Genomic DNA, 19,570 nt, shown 5'->3' with positions numbered 1-19,570 from the left:
CAGGTAATCATTTGTTGGTAAAATTCAATGATTCTGGACTTTAAAACATTAAAACATAACTCTAAATCCCCTAAGGAATGAATGAAGACTGACATTGATCTGATGTTAATTCTGATGTTAATTCAGGATAGATGTAGAATGTTCTCTTTGATCAGGTGAAATGTGAGCAGTAACAATTGAACAACGTCTATACTCAGATCTATTTGTCTTTGTCATGTTGCTAAGTGCTGTGACAAAATTGATTCACTTGTTTAACCAAATAAATCCATAATGGCAGTCATTTCTGCAGCATACGCATTCATGTTTTCATATAAAAAAAACCCTAGCATTCTGTGGGGAACCTATTTGCTTCACTGAAGGGACTATCGTATCCCTAGGAGACATATGAAATTGGGAGAGCAGGCTGCTAGCATGACTAAACAGCAATGCAGAGAGGTGAGAGGAGAGGAGAACGGGATGAATGGTGAACATACCCATCGGTTCTTGCCTTGAGGCTAACAGGCAGAGAGAATAACAGAACACAATGGATGAACATAGCAATGCAAACAGTACAGATCTTTCACAGCTGATCAATGAAAGCAAAAGACAATGTTTGCAACGATACTTTTAACAAAGAAGATTGCATCGAATAAGATCATTATCAGTATCAGAAATGCATTATCTGTCTATTAGAATACATTAGAGAACGACTGACAACAGAACAATAAGATGATAAATGATCTAGTAATTACACTTCCTCGCTCTCTCTACACTTACAATATACTCTTATCTATTGGATTAATAATGTACTAAAATACAACATGCTGCATCTGGTAATGAACTACAACAATCCCATCTCAGGAAAGTGCATAAATGAGATCAGTAAACCACTGCAACCTGGAAAAAGTGTAATGTCATACTAAAATACAATGGATGAGAAATTAGCATATGTTCACATCTTCCCTACTCCTTCCTCTGAAACATGAAACATTATATTTTAGGACAGCCACTGTTTAGAATGTTCCCTGCAAGAGGAGCATAGAGAGCAACTTGGTCGAGCTGTGTTTCAAATCAAATGAAATCGTATTTGTCACATGCGCCGAATACAACAGCTGTAGACCTTACCGTAAAATGCTTACTTACAAGCCCTTAACCAACAATGCAGTTCAAGAAATAGAGTGAATAAATGATTTACCAAATAAACTCCCTGTTCATTCATGACTGTGTGGCCACGTATGCCTCCAACTCAACCATTAAGTTTGCAGACGACACCAAAGTGGTAGGCCTGATTACCAACAATGACGAGACAGCCTACAGGGAGGAGGTGAGGACCCTGGGAGTGTGGTGTCAGGAAAATAACCTCTCATCCAACATCAACAAAAAAAGGAGCTGATAGTGGACTTCAGGAAACAGCAGAGGGAGCACCCCCCCTATCCACATCGACAGGACCGCCCGCAGTGGAGAAGGTGGAAAGCTTCAAGTTCCTTGGTGTACACATCACTGACAAACTGAAATGGGACTGAGAGACTGAAAAACAGATTCTAACTCAAGTCCATGAGACTGTTAAATAGCCATCACTAGCACATTAGAGGCTGCTGCCCTGTATACATAGACTTGAAAACACTGGCCACTTTAATAATTGAAACACTAATCCATTTAATACTTTTTGACATATTTTGCATTACTCATCTCATATGTATATAGTGATATAGTGTATTCTGTCATATTCTACTGTATATTAGTCTATGCCGCTCTGACATTGCTCGTCCAAATATTGATATATTCTTAAATCCATTCCTTTACTTTAGATTGCGTGTATTGTTAGATATTACTTGTTAGATATTACTGCACTGTTGAAACACAAGCATTTCGCTACACCTGCAGTAACGTCTACTAAACATGTGTATGTGACAAATAACATTTGATTTGATTTTGATTTGCATACAGGATGCATGTTTTGGAACATTTCTTCCTTTCCATTCTGTCATTTAGGTTACTGTTGATCCATCCTCAGTTTTCTCCCATCACAGCCATTGAACTCCGTAGCTGTTTTAAAATCACCATTGTCTCCATGGTGACATCTCTGAGCAGTTTCCTTCCTGTTCTGCAGCTCAGTTCAGAAGGACCACTTTTGATGTATCTGGGTGGTTTAATACATCATCCACAGCATGATTATTAACTTGACCATGCTTAAAGAGAGTCGATGTCTGATTTGCTATTGTCACCCATCTACCAATCACTGCCCTTCTTTGAGGCTTTCTGAAAGCTCCCTGGTCTTTGTAGTTGAATCTTGCCATACATCACAGGCACATTTGGAAAACAGACCTAGGTCTCAATATGTCTTCTTTGTCAAAATAAAGGTTAAATAAAAAATCGATGCTTGAAATGCAGTACTCCACAGATGTTGTATGTGTGGGAGACAGAGGAATGGGGTAGTCAATAAAAAAATCATGTCAATCCATATTATTTCACACAGTGAGTCCATGTAAATTATTATCTGATTTGTTAAGCAATATTTTATTCCTGAACTAATTTAGGGTTGCCTAAACAAAGGGGGTGAATACTTATGCAACAACTACATTTCATTTGTATTCATTCGTAAAAACGTGTAGAACCATGTTGTGCGGATCAATGACAATTAAATCTATTTCAATCCCACTTTGTAAAGCAACAAAATGTGGGAAAATCCAGGGGGGTGTATACTTATGATACCCAGTGTAACTGGCTGTTCAGAGGAGATAGGGAGGTGGTGACGAGACCTGCTTTGACTACCAATAGACCAGCTATACACACAGATTAAACTGCTATGCAAAAGCTATATGAAGGTCCATTCAATGAGATTGCCTCCATTGCCTCGGTAACGTGTGTGCTGTATATTCTACACTGTGGCTCTGTCATTTGAACTTGTTTGGTTCTCTGTGTGTGTTTTACAGTACACCAAAAGTAGTTACAGTGCAATTCTGCTCTATAGTGAAAATTATAGCATTGAGAATTTGTCCTTTCAGCCTCATTGTTAATCAAATGGACAACCGAGCAGCACAGGGCAGAACCACTTCAGTAAAGCTGCAATAAGAGGGCAGCGCTTTCCGTCTGATGACTTTCATTCACATTACTATTCATGGAGGGCTCAACCTCCCAGCAACCAGGTCCCCAGGCCACTGTAATAGGCCAATTCCTCTCATTAATCCCATTAATGAACATAAACAGGTGGTGCTTGCATCATTATAAGAAACAATTTCACAACATTTTAGTCTTAATCAATTAAATGGAATATGTGAAACGGGGATGTTCAGTAGATTCTCAGAGGGCTCTCTGTGACGTGATGATACCTTCTCTCTGCCGTCTGTCCTGGGGTGGGAGTGTGTATGGACGTGTGGAGTGTGTGTATGGATGCTGCGGTAGAAGGACAGTACTCACCCCCTCACTGTTCTGGCCCGTCTTAGCCAGCATCTCCTGCAGGGCTCGCACAGAGAGAGAATGCTCCAGCACAAAGTTACAGATGCACAGGTCTGGAGGGACATACTGGAAGAGACAGAGGATGGGAGATTGGGTTTAGGGTTGTATGCAGCAGCAATTGCTAGTTACAAGTGAGGATTTCAAACCATGTTAAAAAGGCTCAATATAAAATTTCGATTAAATGGAAACCCAGAAAAGGCTTTTGATTGGTCACTACAGATGCCTGGTCCTCAGATTGGTTAGTCACAGATTGTGACTGAGTGTGTTGTTCTTTACTAAGCATTTTTTGTCCATTACACTCATGACTAATAATCATAACAACCATCAATTACAAACGCCAGAGATTGATTATACTTGAAAACCATATTAGATGCCTGTTCCACATTCCCTCAGCACTGCAGAGTGAGAGAAACGCAATAACACAGATGTCTTTGAAAACATTCAATCAATCTTATTTGATAAGGAAAAGCCTACAGTCATTTATCTATATTGTGTCTCCCAAAATAGTTCTGAATGCCTGCGTAAGTCAGTCCACCTGCTCTACAAGATGCAACTTTGAAAGCATATCAACTGACTGGAGGGCCAAATTCAGAATTATATATCAGAGAGACAGACAGACCGAGAGAGACAGACTGAGAGAGACAGACTGAGAGAGACAGACCGAGAGAGATAGACAGACCGAGAGAGACAGACTGAGAGAGACAGACCGAGAGAGACAGACTGAGAGAGACAGACCGAGAGAGATAGACAGACTGAGAGAGACAGACTGAGAGACAAAGTAACAGAGAGACAGACCGAGAGAGACAGACCGAGAGAGACAGACCGAGAGAGATAGACAGACTGAGAGACAAAGTAACAGAGAGAGACAGTTCAAGAGAGAGACAGACAGACCGAGAGAGACAGACCGAGAGAGATAGACAGACAGAGAGAGACAAAGTAACAGACAGACCGAGAGAGACGGACCGAGAGACAGACTGAGAGAGACAGACTGAGAGAGACAGACCGAGAGAGACAGACCGAGAGAGACAGACCGAGAGAGACAGACTGAGAGAGACAGACCGAGAGAGACAGACCGAGAGAGACAGACTGAGAGAGACAGACTGAGAGACAAAGTAACAGAGAGAGACAGTCCAAGAGAGAGATAGACAGACTGAGAGAGACAGACTGAGAGACAAAGTAACAGAGAGAGACAGACCGAGAGAGACAGACCGAGAGAGACAGACCGAGAGAGACAGACTGAGAAAGACAGACTGAGAGAGACAGACTGAGAGACAAAGTAACAGAGAGAGACAGTCAAAGAGAGACAGACCAGAGAGAGACAGACCGAGAGAGACAGACTGAGAGAGACAGACCGAGAGAGACAGACTGAGAGAGACAGACTGAGAGACAAAGTAACAGAGAGAGACAGACCGAGAGAGACAGACCGAGAGAGACAGACCGAGAGAGACAGACTGAGAGAGACAGACTGAGAGACAAAGACACTGAGAGAGACAGACTGAGAGAGACAGACCGAGAGAGACAGACCGAGAGAGACAGACCGAGAGAGACAGACCGAGAGAGAGAAACAGACCGAGAGAGACAGACCGAGAGAGACAGACTGAGAGAGACAGACTGAGAGACAAAGTAACAGAGAGAGACAGTCCAAGAGAGACAGACTGAGAGAGACCGAGAGAGACAGACCGAGAGAGACAGACTGAGAGAGACAGACTGAGAAAGACAGACTGAGAAAGACAGACTGAGAGACAGACTGAGAGACAAAGTAACAGAGAGAGACAGTCCAAGAGAGACAGACTGAGAGAGACAGACTGAGAGAGACAGACTGAGAGAGACAGACTGACTGAGAGACAAAGTAACAGAGAGAGACAGTCCGACAGACCGAGAGAGACAGAGAGAGACAGAGTAACGGAGAGAGACAGACCGAGAGACAGACCGAGAGAGACAGACCGAGAGAGACAGACCGAGAGAGACAGACTGAGAGAGACAGACTGAGTAACAGAGAGAGACAGACCAAGAGAGACAGACTGAGAGAGACAGACCGAGAGAGACAGACCGAGAGAGAGACAGACAGAGAGACAAAGTAACAGAGAGAGACAGACTGAGAGAGAGACAGACCGAGAGAGATAGACAGACCGAGAGAGACAGACTGAGAGAGACAGACCGAGAGAGACAGACTGAGAGAGACAGACCGAGAGAGACAGACAGAGAGACAGACTGAGAGAGACAGACAGAGACAAAGTAACAGAGAGAGACAGACCAAGAGAGACAGACTGAGAGAGACAGACCGAGAGAGACAGACTGAGAGAGACAGACTGAGAGAGACAGACCGAGAGAGACAGACTGAGAGAGACAGACTGAGAGACAAAGTAACAGAGACAGACCGAGAGAGACAGACCGAGAGAGACAGACAGACAGAAGAGACAGACTGAGAGAGACAGACTGAGAGACAAAGTAACAGAGAGAGAGACAGTCCAAGAGAGAGACAGACAGACGAGAGAGACAGACCGAGAGAGACAGACTGAGAGAGACAGACCGAGAGAGACAGACTGAGAGAGACAGACTGAGAGACAAAGTAACAGAGAGAGACAGACCGAGAGAGACAGACCGAGAGAGACAGACTGAGAGAGACAGACTGAGAGAGACAGACTGAGAGACAAAGTAACAGAGAGAGACAGTCCAAGAGAGACAGACTGAGAGAGACAGACCGAGAGAGACAGACCGAGAGAGACAGACCGAGAGAGACAGAGAGAGACAAAGAGACAGACTGAGAGAGACAGACAGAGAGACAGACCGAGAGAGACAGACCGAGAGAGACAGACCGAGAGAGACAGACCGAGAGAGACAGACCGAGAGACAAAGTAACGGAGAGAGACAGACCGAGAGAGATAGACAGACCGAGAGAGACAGACCGAGAGAGACAGACCGAGAGAGACAGACTGAGAAAGACAGACTGAGAGAGACAGACTGAGAGACAAAGTAACAGAGAGAGACAGTCAAAGAGAGACAGACTGAGAGAGACAGACTGAGAGAGACAGACTGAGAGAGACAGACTGAGAGAGACAGTCCAAGAGAGACAGACCGAGAGAGACAGACTGAGAGACAAAGTAACGGAGAGAGACAGACCGAGAGAGATAGACAGACCAAGAGAGACAGACCGAGAGAGACAGACCGAGAGAGACAGACTGAGAAAGACAGACTGAGAGAGACAGACTGAGAAAGACAGACTGAGAGAGACAGACTGAGAGAGACAGACTGAGAGAGACAGACCGAGAGAGAAAGTAACATAGAGAGACAGACCGAGAGAGAAAGTAACATAGAGAGACAGACCGAGAGAGACAGACCGAGAGAGACAGACCGAGAGAGACAAAGTAACAGAGAGAGTGGAGCACTCATCCCTTCTTCATACAGGACAGGGCAGCAGTCTGACAGAATGAGGCAGAGAGGGAGATACTTAGGGACCTGCAACACTACAAGATAAATGATGCACAGCAAACACACACACTATCCTCCTTTAAGTAGCAACATGTAAAACTTGGCTAAACTGGTTCACCTTGTTACAGGTTAATCTAACTTTAAATTGGAACTTCAGCCGACCTAGTTCTACTCAGCTGTGAGCCTACCTGCTTTCTACACTCAGGTAAAACTAAGTTAATATGTGAAATAATCTAAAGCAGTATCGACGCAGCTATCCATTCTCGAGACATTTTAAATATGCACATTTAAATCATGGTGGAGTATAGATCCAGAGAGCTGGAGCAACAGTGGCAGGACAGTGGAGTTACACCAGTCAAACAGACATGATGTGATTTGTAGTGACACATGCCAACATCGGAAGCCCAGTGTCTCTCTTAGGACAGCCTCAGGCATCAGCTTCGGAGATGTCAAAATGATGTCAAAGTGGCTTAAAGTAACGTACTCAGACATAATGACCTGAATGACCTGCCATTACTAAGGGCATTTTGAGAATTGTCATCACTGTTTTTAGTCAAAACACACACATATGCTATGCTCACACATGCACCCATCCACACACAACCAGGGGTTACAGCCACAGCAGCACAGACACTGTAAAAGCCCGAAGTCCATTTGATCCGCACCCTATGAGAGGACTCTGTACCAGTTCTATTCTTTGACTAGATTTGATTTTCTCCCCCGTTCCACTCTTTCCTGGCATGCTGTTGGGGAAACACAATAGAGGGAAGCACGGAGGAATCTGTGTTGAGGCGCTGGGGGCGTAGGTCTGTGTGTCCTCAATCTGAGAGGGCATATCATGAAGATATATTTAGGGCTGCTTGCCTACACACTGCTCTTTGGTTTATGGCTCATGCTGTGGGAGGGGAGCAGCTAGACCAATGGATCACATATCCCATCTTCTCTGTGGAGGAGATCCAAAAGGTTACATGCCACTTTCACTTTGATTACCCCAAGAGATGACCTCTCAATTTAGCTCCTTCATGTTCACCCTAATGACAGAGTACATACTGTGCATTAGTTTAGAAACCTAGAAGTAGTTGGCTATATCATCATCTTCATCTTATTTAACAGTTAATTGGCCATTTCATTAGTTAAACATTCACTTTACAATAGCTGTACATTGTTGATTCTATGATGGGGGCTTCAGCTCTCTGGTGATCCTACCACGAGAGAGCTGGCGGGGGAGCAGCTAACCATGAATAAACATCAACTGCTAATTCATTGGCTGATTGATGTCACATTTAAACATGCACCATTTAAATCAACATCCTTGTTGCCTTGTGTATGTCTCCATGCACTGTAAATAAAAAGAAAAAATATGTTGATTCAACGTACAAGAGTAAGGCAACCAGCTTTTTGGGGTATTTGATGAGGGGAAAAAACAGTTTGATCAATTTTAGAATAAGGCTGTAACGTAACAAAATATGGAAAAAGTCTGAATGCACTGTATACATTTTGTATACTGTGTCCCTACACTGTCCCTACGCTCCACATGTCGATCTGACTGATCACAAGGGAGGGAACATCAAAACCAATCCTCTCATTCTGCTTAGATTGTGATTGTACACTCGTAGAAAAAAAGGTGCTACGTAGAACCATACAGGATTCTTGGGTTTGTCCCCATAGGGGAACCCTTTTTGGTGCTGGGTAGAACCCTTTGCAGAGGGTTCTTCAAAGAACCCCCTCTGTATGATTATACATACAGTAGAACCCTCTATGAAGGGTTCTGCCTAAAAACCCTCTATGAACGGTTCTACCAACCTTACTAGCCTTTAACATTTGATTATTTATGACAATACATTACGTATATCATAAGGCCTTTCTTTGAGGGCCTAGTTACAGTGCATTCGGAAAGTATTCAGACCCCTTGACATTTCCCACATTTTGTTACGCTACAGCCTTATTCTAAAGTGGATTAAATAGTTTATTTTGTGGTGGTTCCAAACTTCTTCCATTTAAGAATGATGGAGGCCACTGTGTTCTTGGGGACCTTCAATGCTGCAGAAATGTTTTGGGTGTAGATGAGAAAAATATATATTTGATCCATTTTAGAATAAGGCTGTAATGTAACAAAATGTGTAAAAAGCCAACGGGTATGAATACTTTCCGAATGCACCGCACATCCTAACACTGTGGTGTTATGAATCTCCTGGTTTACAGGCCACATCAGGCCTGCACGTCACATTATGCAGGCTTGCAAAGTGACGTGTAATTCCTAGTGGAATCCAGCCAGAGTTAGGATATCCAACAAGTGGAATTGTTAATCACCCTCAACCTGAATTCAGAATGACTGTCAGGGTAGGGAAGATTGAATAGGGAGACGAACTCAATCATCTAAATTGGGAACAACCATCTCAGTAAAGAGTGCAATAAAAGCAATTACTAACAGATTGGATTAGTTAAACCCACTTTTCCTAGGCCGTCATTGTAAATAAGGATGTGTTCTTAAATGACTTGCCTAGTTAAATAAGGGTTAAATAAATACAAAATAAAGAAATGGTATGTTATTTATCTTTGTGTAGATTAAAAAGAATCAACCGATCAATATACATGCAAAAACACAGATATTACAGTAAAACAAACCATTTCCCCAAATTCTCCCTGCATTAGAGCATTCTGGAAAATAGTATATGGTTCTATGTAGAACCCTTCTTGCCTTCCAAAGAATCATCAAACAACCGTTCCATCCAAAAATGGTTCTTAGGATGTTAAAGGAACCCTTTTGGAACCCTTTTTTTATTAAAGAGTAGTGGTACTGTAGTTAGTTGAGTCGTTTTTTCCCCCTCCCCGTCTCTGGTCCTGTCCCTGGGGGATGACGGCATTTCATACAAACACCAAGCAATAAAGAACAAGTGGCAGACAGGAAGAGCATCCATTACACCTGTCTAGTGTAATTACCATCCCATCTGGGATGAAAGCATCCAGACCCTCCCATTGCCTCTCCTTCCATCCCTAGGTGAGTGCTGTGGGGTGGGGGTGAAGAAAGGGGAAAACTGTAGCTAAGCAGTGCAAACATAAATCACTATCACTCCACACTCTCTCACTCTCTTATGTTCTCTGTGTCTGTGTCTCTATCTCAGCGTCTACGTAACTGGCTTCCCGGCCACGTTGAAATGAATCGGAGACCATGTTAAAGGTATAGACTCTGTGATATGACATAGAGGCAGAAAATAAACAGCATAGTAGATCAATTTCCGCAACAACTAAGAGCGTTGAAGCGCAAGGCCCAACTTCTCCACTGTTTTGGTCCCATGGCTACCACGCTGTACATAGAGTGAAGTGAACCCGTGCACATGCGCAGATACCGTGTGTGATTGTGTGAGAGTGAAGTGTTGCATCTCGCTTGTCTCAATATCTCCGGTGCTGCTTGTGGCAACGTCATTTAGCTAAGTCTACCTTAAATGGATTATGATTAAAAGAACAATCAATGCTGAATAATCTAATCATGCCAGGTTACAGTGACAGAGGGAATGGAATTCGGAAGCGCTGATGAGGGCGACTGGCTTTACTGTGTAATATTGTCACTTGGACAGCTGCAATGTTTTAAAGTGCAATATTGCTATGCTTTCATAGAACTAGTTCTATAGAACAGCAATGGTGCTTCTTCCCCAAGTATATTCCAAAACTACAAGCAGGCAAAACGTGACAAATTAAACTAATCGGCTTTGAAATAGTAAGAATTGTCACGTTGTAAGTCATTCAGGAGAGAACTACACCCTTTGATGTGACAAATGCTGATTTGGTTTTTAAAACAATTAAGCCTTGCTCAATCCATCCTTATAAAACTTGCAGTGATTTTGCACGTAGTTGCACAAACCACAAATGCATTAGCACTGACAAAGCACCAGGCTGTATTACAACATTGAGCAATTATAGCAAACAACCACAGTTTGTTTATGAACTAATCAAGAAAAACCGCATGGTCTAATTTTTCCAAATTGAGCATTATCATAAAACTGGAGGCCTGCTGAGACGTACAATCACAAAAGAAAATACATAATAATTGTTGCATCATGTATAATCAGGTGACTGTGATTGGTTCCTGTTTCTGATAATGTGGTATAGTAAGCTGCCTCTGTGCTTCTCTCAGCGTGTCCCTGGTTACTAGAGAGCAAGATCTGATTTATTTTAGGGCCAATGCTGATAGTACATTTTTGGGGTCCAGGATGGCCAATATTCAATATTATAACATTTGAACATTTTGATGACAACATTTCTCATACAATTCATTTGACTTTGTTTTTACCAATTTAACTACATAACAACATATTGGTAATAATCTTTCATTTGAATGGTAAATCTCTTGATAAACTGAGTAAATCAAGATGTCATAGGCAGGTGAATGCATATCCAATAGGAGTGCGTGAATGCATATCCAATAGGAGTGTGTGAATGCATATCCAATAGGAGTGTGTGAATCCATGTTATTTACCTTGTTTTGGGTATAAGGGGGTACAGTAAATAATCTGTTTCCGTTCCATTTATGACTAATCTCTTCTTTTATAAACGTGTACTGTATAAACTCCATGCAATCACTCACTCGTGAGTGTCTCTCTCACAGTACATGCAAGCAGTGGGCAAGGGAGAGACACGTCATTTAACCCAGTGAATTTATAACAATTTTGGAGACATTCAGCATTGTGTAGACCCTGGTTATTTGAAGACCCTGGTGTTTAGTCCTTGATTACATGTGTAGACCCTGATTACGCGTGTAGACCCCGATGAGGTGTACATTCAGGGCCTCCCGTGTGGTGCTCTGTGCCTCCAGAGACTCTGGGTTCGCGCCCAGGCTCTGTCGTAACCGGCCGCGACCGGGAGGTCCGTGGGGCGACGCACAATTGGCCTAGCGTCGTCCGGGTTAGGGAGGGTTTGGCCAGTAGGGATATCCTTGTCTTATCGCGCACCAGCGACACCGTGTTTCCTCCGACACATTGGTGCAGCTGGCTTCCGGGTTAGGGAGGGTTTGGCCGGTAGGGATATCCTTGTCTTATCGCGTACCAGCGACACCGTGTTTCCTCCGACACATTGGTGCAGCTGGCTTCCGGGTTAGGGAGGGTTTGGCCAGTAGGGATATCCTTGTCTTATCGCGCACCAGCGACACCGTGTTTCCTCCGACACATTGGTGCAGCTGGCTTCCGGGTTAGGGAGGGTTTGGCCAGTAGGGATATCCTTGTCTTATCGCGCACCAGCGACACCGTGTTTCCTCCGACACATTGGTGCAGCTGGCTTCCGGGTTAGGGAGGGTTTGGCCGGTAGGGATATCCTTGTCTTATCGCGTACCAGCGACACCGTGTTTCCTCCGACACATTGGTGCAGCTGGCTTCCGGGTTAGGGAGGGTTTGGCCAGTAGGGATATACTTGTCTTATCGCGCACCAGCGACACCGTGTTTCCTCCGACACATTGGTGCAGCTGGCTTCCGGGTTAGGGAGGGTTTGGCCAGTAGGGATATCCTTGTCTTATCGCGTACCAGCGACACCGTGTTTCCTCCGACACATTGGTGCAGCTGGCTTCCGGGTTAGGGAGGGTTTGGCCGGTAGGGATATCCTTGTCTTATCGCGCACCAGCGACACCGTGTTTCCTCCGACACATTGGTGCAGCTGGCTTCCGGGTTAGGGAGGGTTTGGCCAGTAGGGATATCCTTGTCTTATCGCGCACCAGCGACACCGTGTTTCCTCCGACACATTGGTGCAGCTGGCTTCCGGGTTAGGGAGGGTTTGGCCAGTAGGGATATCCTTGTCTTATCGCGCACCAGCGACACCGTGTTTCCTCCGACACATTGGTGCAGCTGGCTTCCGGGTTAGGGAGGGTTTGGCCAGTAGGGATATCCTTGTCTTATCGCGCACCAGCGACACCGTGTTTCCTCCAGCACATTGGTGCAGCTGGCTTCCGGGTTAGGGAGGGTTTGGCCAGTAGGGATATCCTTGTCTTATCGCGCACCAGCGACACCGTGTTTCCTCCAGCACATTGGTGCAGCTGGCTTCCGAGTTAGGGAGGGTTTGGCCAGTAGGGATATCCTTGTCTTATCGCGCACCAGCGACACCGTGTTTCCTCCAGCACATTGGTGCAGCTGGCTTCCGGGTTAGGGAGGGTTTGGCCAGTAGGGATATCCTTGTCTTATCGCGCACCAGCGACACCGTGTTTCCTCCAGCACATTGGTGCAGCTGGCTTCCGGGTTAGGGAGGGTTTGGCCAGTAGGGATATCCTTGTCTTAACGCGCACCAGCGACTCAGTGTTTCCTCCGACACATTGGTGCAGCTGGCATCCGGGTTAGGGAGGGTTTGGCCAGTAGGGATATCCTTGTCTTAACGCGCACCAGCGACTCAGTGTTTCCTCCGACACATTGGTGCAGCTGTCTTCCGGGTTAGGGAGGGTTTGGCCGGTAGGGATATCCTTGTCTTATCGCGCACCAGCGACACCGTGTTTCCTCCGACACATTGGTGCAGCTGGCTTCCGGGTTAGGGAGGGTTTGGCCGGTAGGGATATCCTTGTCTTATCGCGCACCAACGACTCAGTGTTTCCTCCGACACATTGGTGCAGCTGTCTTCCGGGTTAGGGAGGGTTTGGCCGGTAGGGATATCCTTGTCTTAACGCGCACCAGCGACTCAGTGTTTCCTCCGACACATTGGTGCAGCTGTCTTCCGGGTTAGGGAGGGTTTGGCCGGTAGGGATATCCTTGTCTTATCGCGCACCAGCGACACCGTGTTTCCTCCGACACATTGGTGCAGCTGGCTTCCGGGTTGGATGCGCTCTGTGTTAAGAAGCAGTGTGGCTGGTTGTGTACCGGAGGACGCATGACTTTCTACCTTCGTCTCTCCCGAGCCCGTATGGGAGTTGTAGCGATGAGACAATATAGTAGCTACTAACAATTGGATACCACGAAATTGGGGAGAAAAAGGGGGTTAATTTTTTTTTAAAATAAAATAAAAAGTGTACATTCAGGTTACTTAAAGACCCTGGTTATGTAAAGACCCTAGTTACATGTATATGGACGTCTGAACTCAGTGAACATATGGTTAACATGTCCTGGCATTCTCTCATCTCACTCACTGGGCTCTATGGAGAACACCTTGGAAGAGCTTATCTCTGACTCAAATACACCCTTTCTCACAACATTATAATCTACACTGAACGGTAGGAGAATCAGGCACTGAAAAGATAAGGGTGATAATTCTACATTCAAGATGTTAGTTCCGGTAGGAAATACTTTATTATATCTTAGCGTTAGAGCCACGCTGAAATTCTGTCTCATGTTTTCTTGCATAAGATTTTAGTTTGAGACAAACAAACAACGAATAACGTGACAACCCTACTCCTCTCCACAGTAAGTCGTTTCTATGTGCCTACCTTTGCCTCTGATGTGGGTTCCAGGTAGCACAGTCGATTTCCGAGCCCCTCTGCAGTCAGGCAGAACTTGCGATTCTCCTTGTGGATGCAGGCGACACACTGGAGCACCACTTCATCATCCTGTCAAGACAAAATTGAGGTTTTCAGAGTGAGAGGAGGTAGACAACAAAAAAAACTACCCTCAGGAGCAGTAGCCCATCAACCACCTTTTAACAGGGGGAGATTATTCACTGTGACTCCACACTATTAGAACAAAATCTAGAACCTAAAAGGCTTCTTCGGAAGTCCTCATAGGAGAACCCTTTGAAGAACCCCTTTTGGTTCCAGGTAGAACCCTTTCCACAGATGGTTCTACATTGAACCTAAAATAGTTATTCTATATGGAACCAAAAACGGTTCCACCTGGAACCAAAAATGGATCTTCTATAGGGACCGCTACAGAACACTTTTGTAACCCTTTTTTCTAAGAGTGTGTTCTGGAAACAGGGGATTCATCTACCCAGACACTGGGTGGGTAGAAAAAAGTCATGATTTACATCATTGCAGAATAATTTGACATAATTGCAGAGCATTACATTGAATGTGCTGCTGGTTTAAGATTCAGGCTTCACAATCTTTTCTCAAGGACCATATTTTCCAGCAGCAAAATAGGTACCTTAAAAATATAAAGGAAAAATGGTGGGGTGAGATTTCTAGTATTTTACGTCTTGACACACCACGCAGAACCGGAGAATAGGTTGACACAAATGCTAAAGAAAAAGACAATGCAATATTAACTACTGCTTTGAGGAGTTAATATTGATGACTAATACATTTCTCTATTTGGGTTCACTGTTTCGGGCTGTTGATTGGGCAGTCTCCTGCTAAGGTAATGAACGAACACAAATTATCCACTGAGGATCCCTTTAAATCTGCCAAACATCCTTTAGGCTATTCACGCTATTTACAATACTTTCAGAAACCATTCACACCTCTTGACTTTTTCCATATTTTGTTGTTACAGCCTGAATTTAAAATTGATTGAATTTAGATTTTTGGACAGTGGCCTACACACAATAACACATAATGTCAAAGTGGAATTAAGTTCTTTATTTTTTATTTAGGAGTAGAATGTGTCTTCACAAGTCACATAATAAGTTGCATGAACTCAATCTGTGCGCAATAATAGTGTTATAAATAGTGTTATACAATTATAATTATCTGTAAGTTCTGTCAGTCGAGAAGTGAATTTCAAACACAGATTCAACCACAAAGACCCGGGAGGCTTACCAATGCCTCAGAAAGAAGGGCACCTATTGGTAGATGGGTAAAAACAAATGAAAACAGACATGGAATATCCCTTTGAGCATGGTGAAGTTATTAATTACACTTTGGATGGTATGTCAAGAACCCCAGTCACTACAAAGATACAGGCGTCCTTCCTAACTCAGTTTCCGGACAGGAAAGAAACTGCTCAAGGATTTCACCATGAGCCAATGGTGACTTTAAAACAGTTACAGAGTTGAATGGCTGTGATAGGAGAATACTGAGGATGGATCAACAACATTGTAGTTACTCTACAATACTAACCTAATTGACAGAGTGAAAAGAAGGAAGCCTGTACAGAATACAAATATTCCAAAACATGCACTAAAGTAATACTGCTAAAAATGTGGCAAAGCAATATACAATTTGTCTTGAATAGAAAGTGTTAAGTTTGGGGCAAATCCAATACAACACATTACTGAGTACCACTCTGCATGTTTTCCTGGCATTAAGTTGTGCCGTGATTGACTAAGTGTTCGGTTTCTCATGGAGACACTACGTCACCGCAGAATCTACAGGGAGAACTAGGCAGTTCAAGCCCCCTTGGGTGCTGCCATAGATTTACATTAGAAGTGCCCATTCAAGAAGGCTCAAGGTCATTGGCTAAAAAATGACGTCAAATCACGTTATACACTGCTCAAAAAAATAAAGGGAACACTAAAATAACACATCCTAGATCTGAATGAATGATATATTCTTATTAAATACTTTTTTCTTTACATAGTTGAATGTGCTGACAACAAAATCACACAAAAATTATCAATGGAAATCAAATTTATCAACACATGGAGGTCTGGATTTGGAGTCACACTCATATTAAAGTGGACAACCACACTAAAGGCTGATCCAACTTTGATGAAATGTCCTTAAAACAAGTCAAAATGAGGCTCAGTAGTGTGTGTGGCCTCCATGTGCCTGTATGACCTCCCTACAACGCCTGGGCATGCTCCCGATGAGGTGGCGGATGGTCTCCTGAGGGATCTCCTCCCAGACTCCAGCCACATGAGGTCTAGCATTGTCTTGCATTAGGAGGAATCCAGAGCCTAACCGCACCAGCATATGGTCTCACAAGGGGTCTGAGGATCTCATCTCTGTACCTAATGGCAGTCAGGCTACCTCTGGCGAGCACATGAAGGGCTGTGCGGCCCCCCAAAGAAATGCCACCCCACACCATGACTGACCCACCGCACACCCACACCCACCGCACACCCCACACCCACTGACCCAAACCGGTCATGCTGGAGGATGTTGCAGGCAGCAGAACGTTCTCCACGGCGTTTCCAGACTGTCACGTCTGTCACGTGCTCAGTGTGAACCTGCTTTCATCTGTGAAGAGCACAGGGCGCCAGTGGCGAATTTGCCGATCTTGGTGTTCTCTGGCAAATGCCAAACGTCCTGCACGGTGTTGGGCTGTAAGCACAACCCCCACCTGTGGACGTCGGGCCCTCATACCACCCTCATGGAATCTGTTTCTGACCGTTTGAGCAGACACATGCACATTTGTGGCCTGCTGGAGGTCATTTTGCAGGGCTCTGGCAGTGCTCCTCCTGCTCCTCCTTGCACAAAGGCAGAGGTAGCGGTCCTGCTGCTGGGTTGTTGCCCTCCTACGGCCTCCTCCACGTCTCCTGATGTACTGGCCTGTCTCCTGGTAGCCCCTCCATGCTCAGGACACTACACTGACAGACACAGCAAACCTTCTTGCCACAGCTCGCATTGATGTGCCATCCTGGATGAGCTGCACTACCTGAGCCACTTGTGTGAGTTGTAGACTCCGTCTCATGCTACCACTAGAGTGAAAGCACCGCCAGCGTTCAAAAGTGACGAAAACATCAGCCAGGAAGCATAGGAACTGAGAAGTGGTCTGTGGTCACCACCTGCAGAACCACTCCTTTATTGGGGGTGTCTTGCTAATTGCCTATAATTTCCACCTGTTGTCTATTCCATTTGCACAACAGCATGTGAAATGTATTGTCAATCAGTGTTGCTTCCTGAGTGGACAGTTTGATTTCACAGAAGTGTGATTGACTTGGAGTTACATTTTGTTGTTTAAGTGTTCCCTTTATTTTTTTGGAGCAGTGTATCTACAGTAGCTTTGATTGGACTGATCAACATCATACTGTACTTACAAAATCTTAGCTAGCTAGCTAGACAAGCAGTATCTTCATGAATCAAGTCGACAATCTACAGGCAAATCCTTTCGAATCCTTGTCATATGAAGAGAAATTATAGATAAAATGTAGCGGTGCTCATTGGCCATTTGACATAAACATTATACAGAATGTCGGAAATCACTAATTCAACAATGAGTGGTTTGGAAGGAATCATTGCAAGCATTGCAAAGTAATCACAGTTTTGCTTCCCTTGCCTGCTATCCGGGTTTGGGTTTAAGGATTTAAAACATCTGTCAGAAAGAGTCTCTTTTCCTAGCTTAAAAGGATAAACATTCACACGCAACACCATGGGCCAGAAAAAGTTGAATACATTGGCCATGCAGTCATTCCAGCATGACTTTATCCAGAGAATGCTAGACTTTAATGACAAAGTTTGAATACAAAGTTTGCCCACAAGAAGGCCCACAAGAGTCCAAAAATATTTATTGTATGCTGCTGCATAAATGATGTAATATGCCAGGATATGTATACTATAGCTAAGAAAGTAATACTAAGTGTATGTTGTGTAGTAAGCTGTTAGTAGCCCATGTGTCTCGCTCTAAGAATTTGGTCCTTCTCCCCCTCGGAACTTAGCCAACTGTTCTGACTTGGTGGTACACATGTAGCCTATAGCCTATTTTAGAGAAATGCCATAGTTGAATATTGTAAGAGCTTTCATTGTCTGCTTATATGCTCCCATTATTTATCCTACGGTTCTGATTTGGTGTAATGGGAGAATACTGTAAGAACAGCCCATGTTCTGAATTATGTCGCTGTCCATTTCAAAAGTGCTGAACAAAAAGGCATATCGACTAGGTCCGTCTTAGCTTGCTCAATGTCTACATGGAAATTACGGCTTGCCACTTATCCACTCATTGTTCCCTTATGCAATAGTTTCTACATCCGAATTGTTATATTGCTTATATACACTACCGTTAAAAAGTTTGGGGTCACTTAGAAATGTCCTTGTTATTGAAATGTCCTTGTTATTGTCCATTAAAATAACATCAAATTGATCGGAAATACAGTGTAGACATGGTTAATATTGTAAATGACTATTGAAGCTGGAAACGGCTGATATTTAATGGAATACCTACATAGGTGTACAGAGGCCCATTATCAGCAACCATCACTCCTGTGTTCCAATGGCACGTTGTGTTAGCTAATCCAAATGTATACTTTTAATTGATCATCATCATAATTGATCATTAGAAAACCCTTTTGCAATTATGTTAGCACAGCTGAAAACTGTTGTTCAGATTAAAGAAGCAATAAAACTGGCCTTCTTTAGACTAGTTGAGTATCTGGAGCATCAGCTTTTGTGGGTTCGATTACAGGCTCAAAAAGGCCAGAAACAAAGACCTTTCTTCTGAAAATCGTCAGTCAGAAATGAAGGCTATTCCATGTGAGAAATTGCCAAGAAACTGAAGATCTTGTACAGCGCTGTGTACTACTCCCTTCACATAACAGAGCAAACTGTCTCTAACCAGAATAGAAAGAGGTGTGGGAGGCCCGGTGCACAACTGAGCAAGAGGACAAGTACATTAGAGTGTCTGGTTTGAGAAACATACAAGTCCTCAAATGGCAACTTCATTAAATAGTACCCACAAAACACCAGTCTCAACATCAACAGTGAAGAGGCGACTCCAGGATGCTGGCCTTCTAGGCAGAGTTGCAAAGAAAAATCCATATCTCAGAATGGCCAATAAAAAGAAAAGATTAAGATGGCCAAAAGAACACACACTGGATAGAGGAACTCTGCCTAGAAGCCCAGCATCCCGGAGTCGCCTCTTTACTGTTGACATTGAGACTGGTGTTTTGCGGGTACTATTTAATGAAGCTGCCAGAACACAGAGGAACTCTG

At 44.0% G+C, this 19,570-nt stretch overlaps 1 protein-coding gene across 1 annotated transcript in view; it reads right to left on the bottom strand.

The window, feature by feature from the left end:
* The window catches only part of LOC118362454 (ryanodine receptor 3-like), a 154,464-nt gene that overhangs the window by 95,110 nt on the left and 39,784 nt on the right, over window positions 1–19,570 (bottom strand). The window contains exons 2-3 of the mRNA XM_052486186.1: window positions 14,252–14,371; window positions 3,397–3,501 (exon numbers count right to left, since the gene is read on the bottom strand). Of these exons, the coding sequence (XP_052342146.1) occupies window positions 3,397–3,501; window positions 14,252–14,371 (225 nt within the window). The remainder of the gene's footprint in view (window positions 1–3,396; window positions 3,502–14,251; window positions 14,372–19,570) is intronic.

Source organism: Oncorhynchus keta, chromosome 29 (genome assembly GCF_023373465.1).
Source record: "Oncorhynchus keta strain PuntledgeMale-10-30-2019 chromosome 29, Oket_V2, whole genome shotgun sequence".
Lineage (NCBI taxonomy): Eukaryota > Metazoa > Chordata > Actinopteri > Salmoniformes > Salmonidae > Oncorhynchus > Oncorhynchus keta.
Note: the sequence above shows the minus strand (reverse complement) of the source record. Positions and strands in the feature narration are given on the sequence as shown.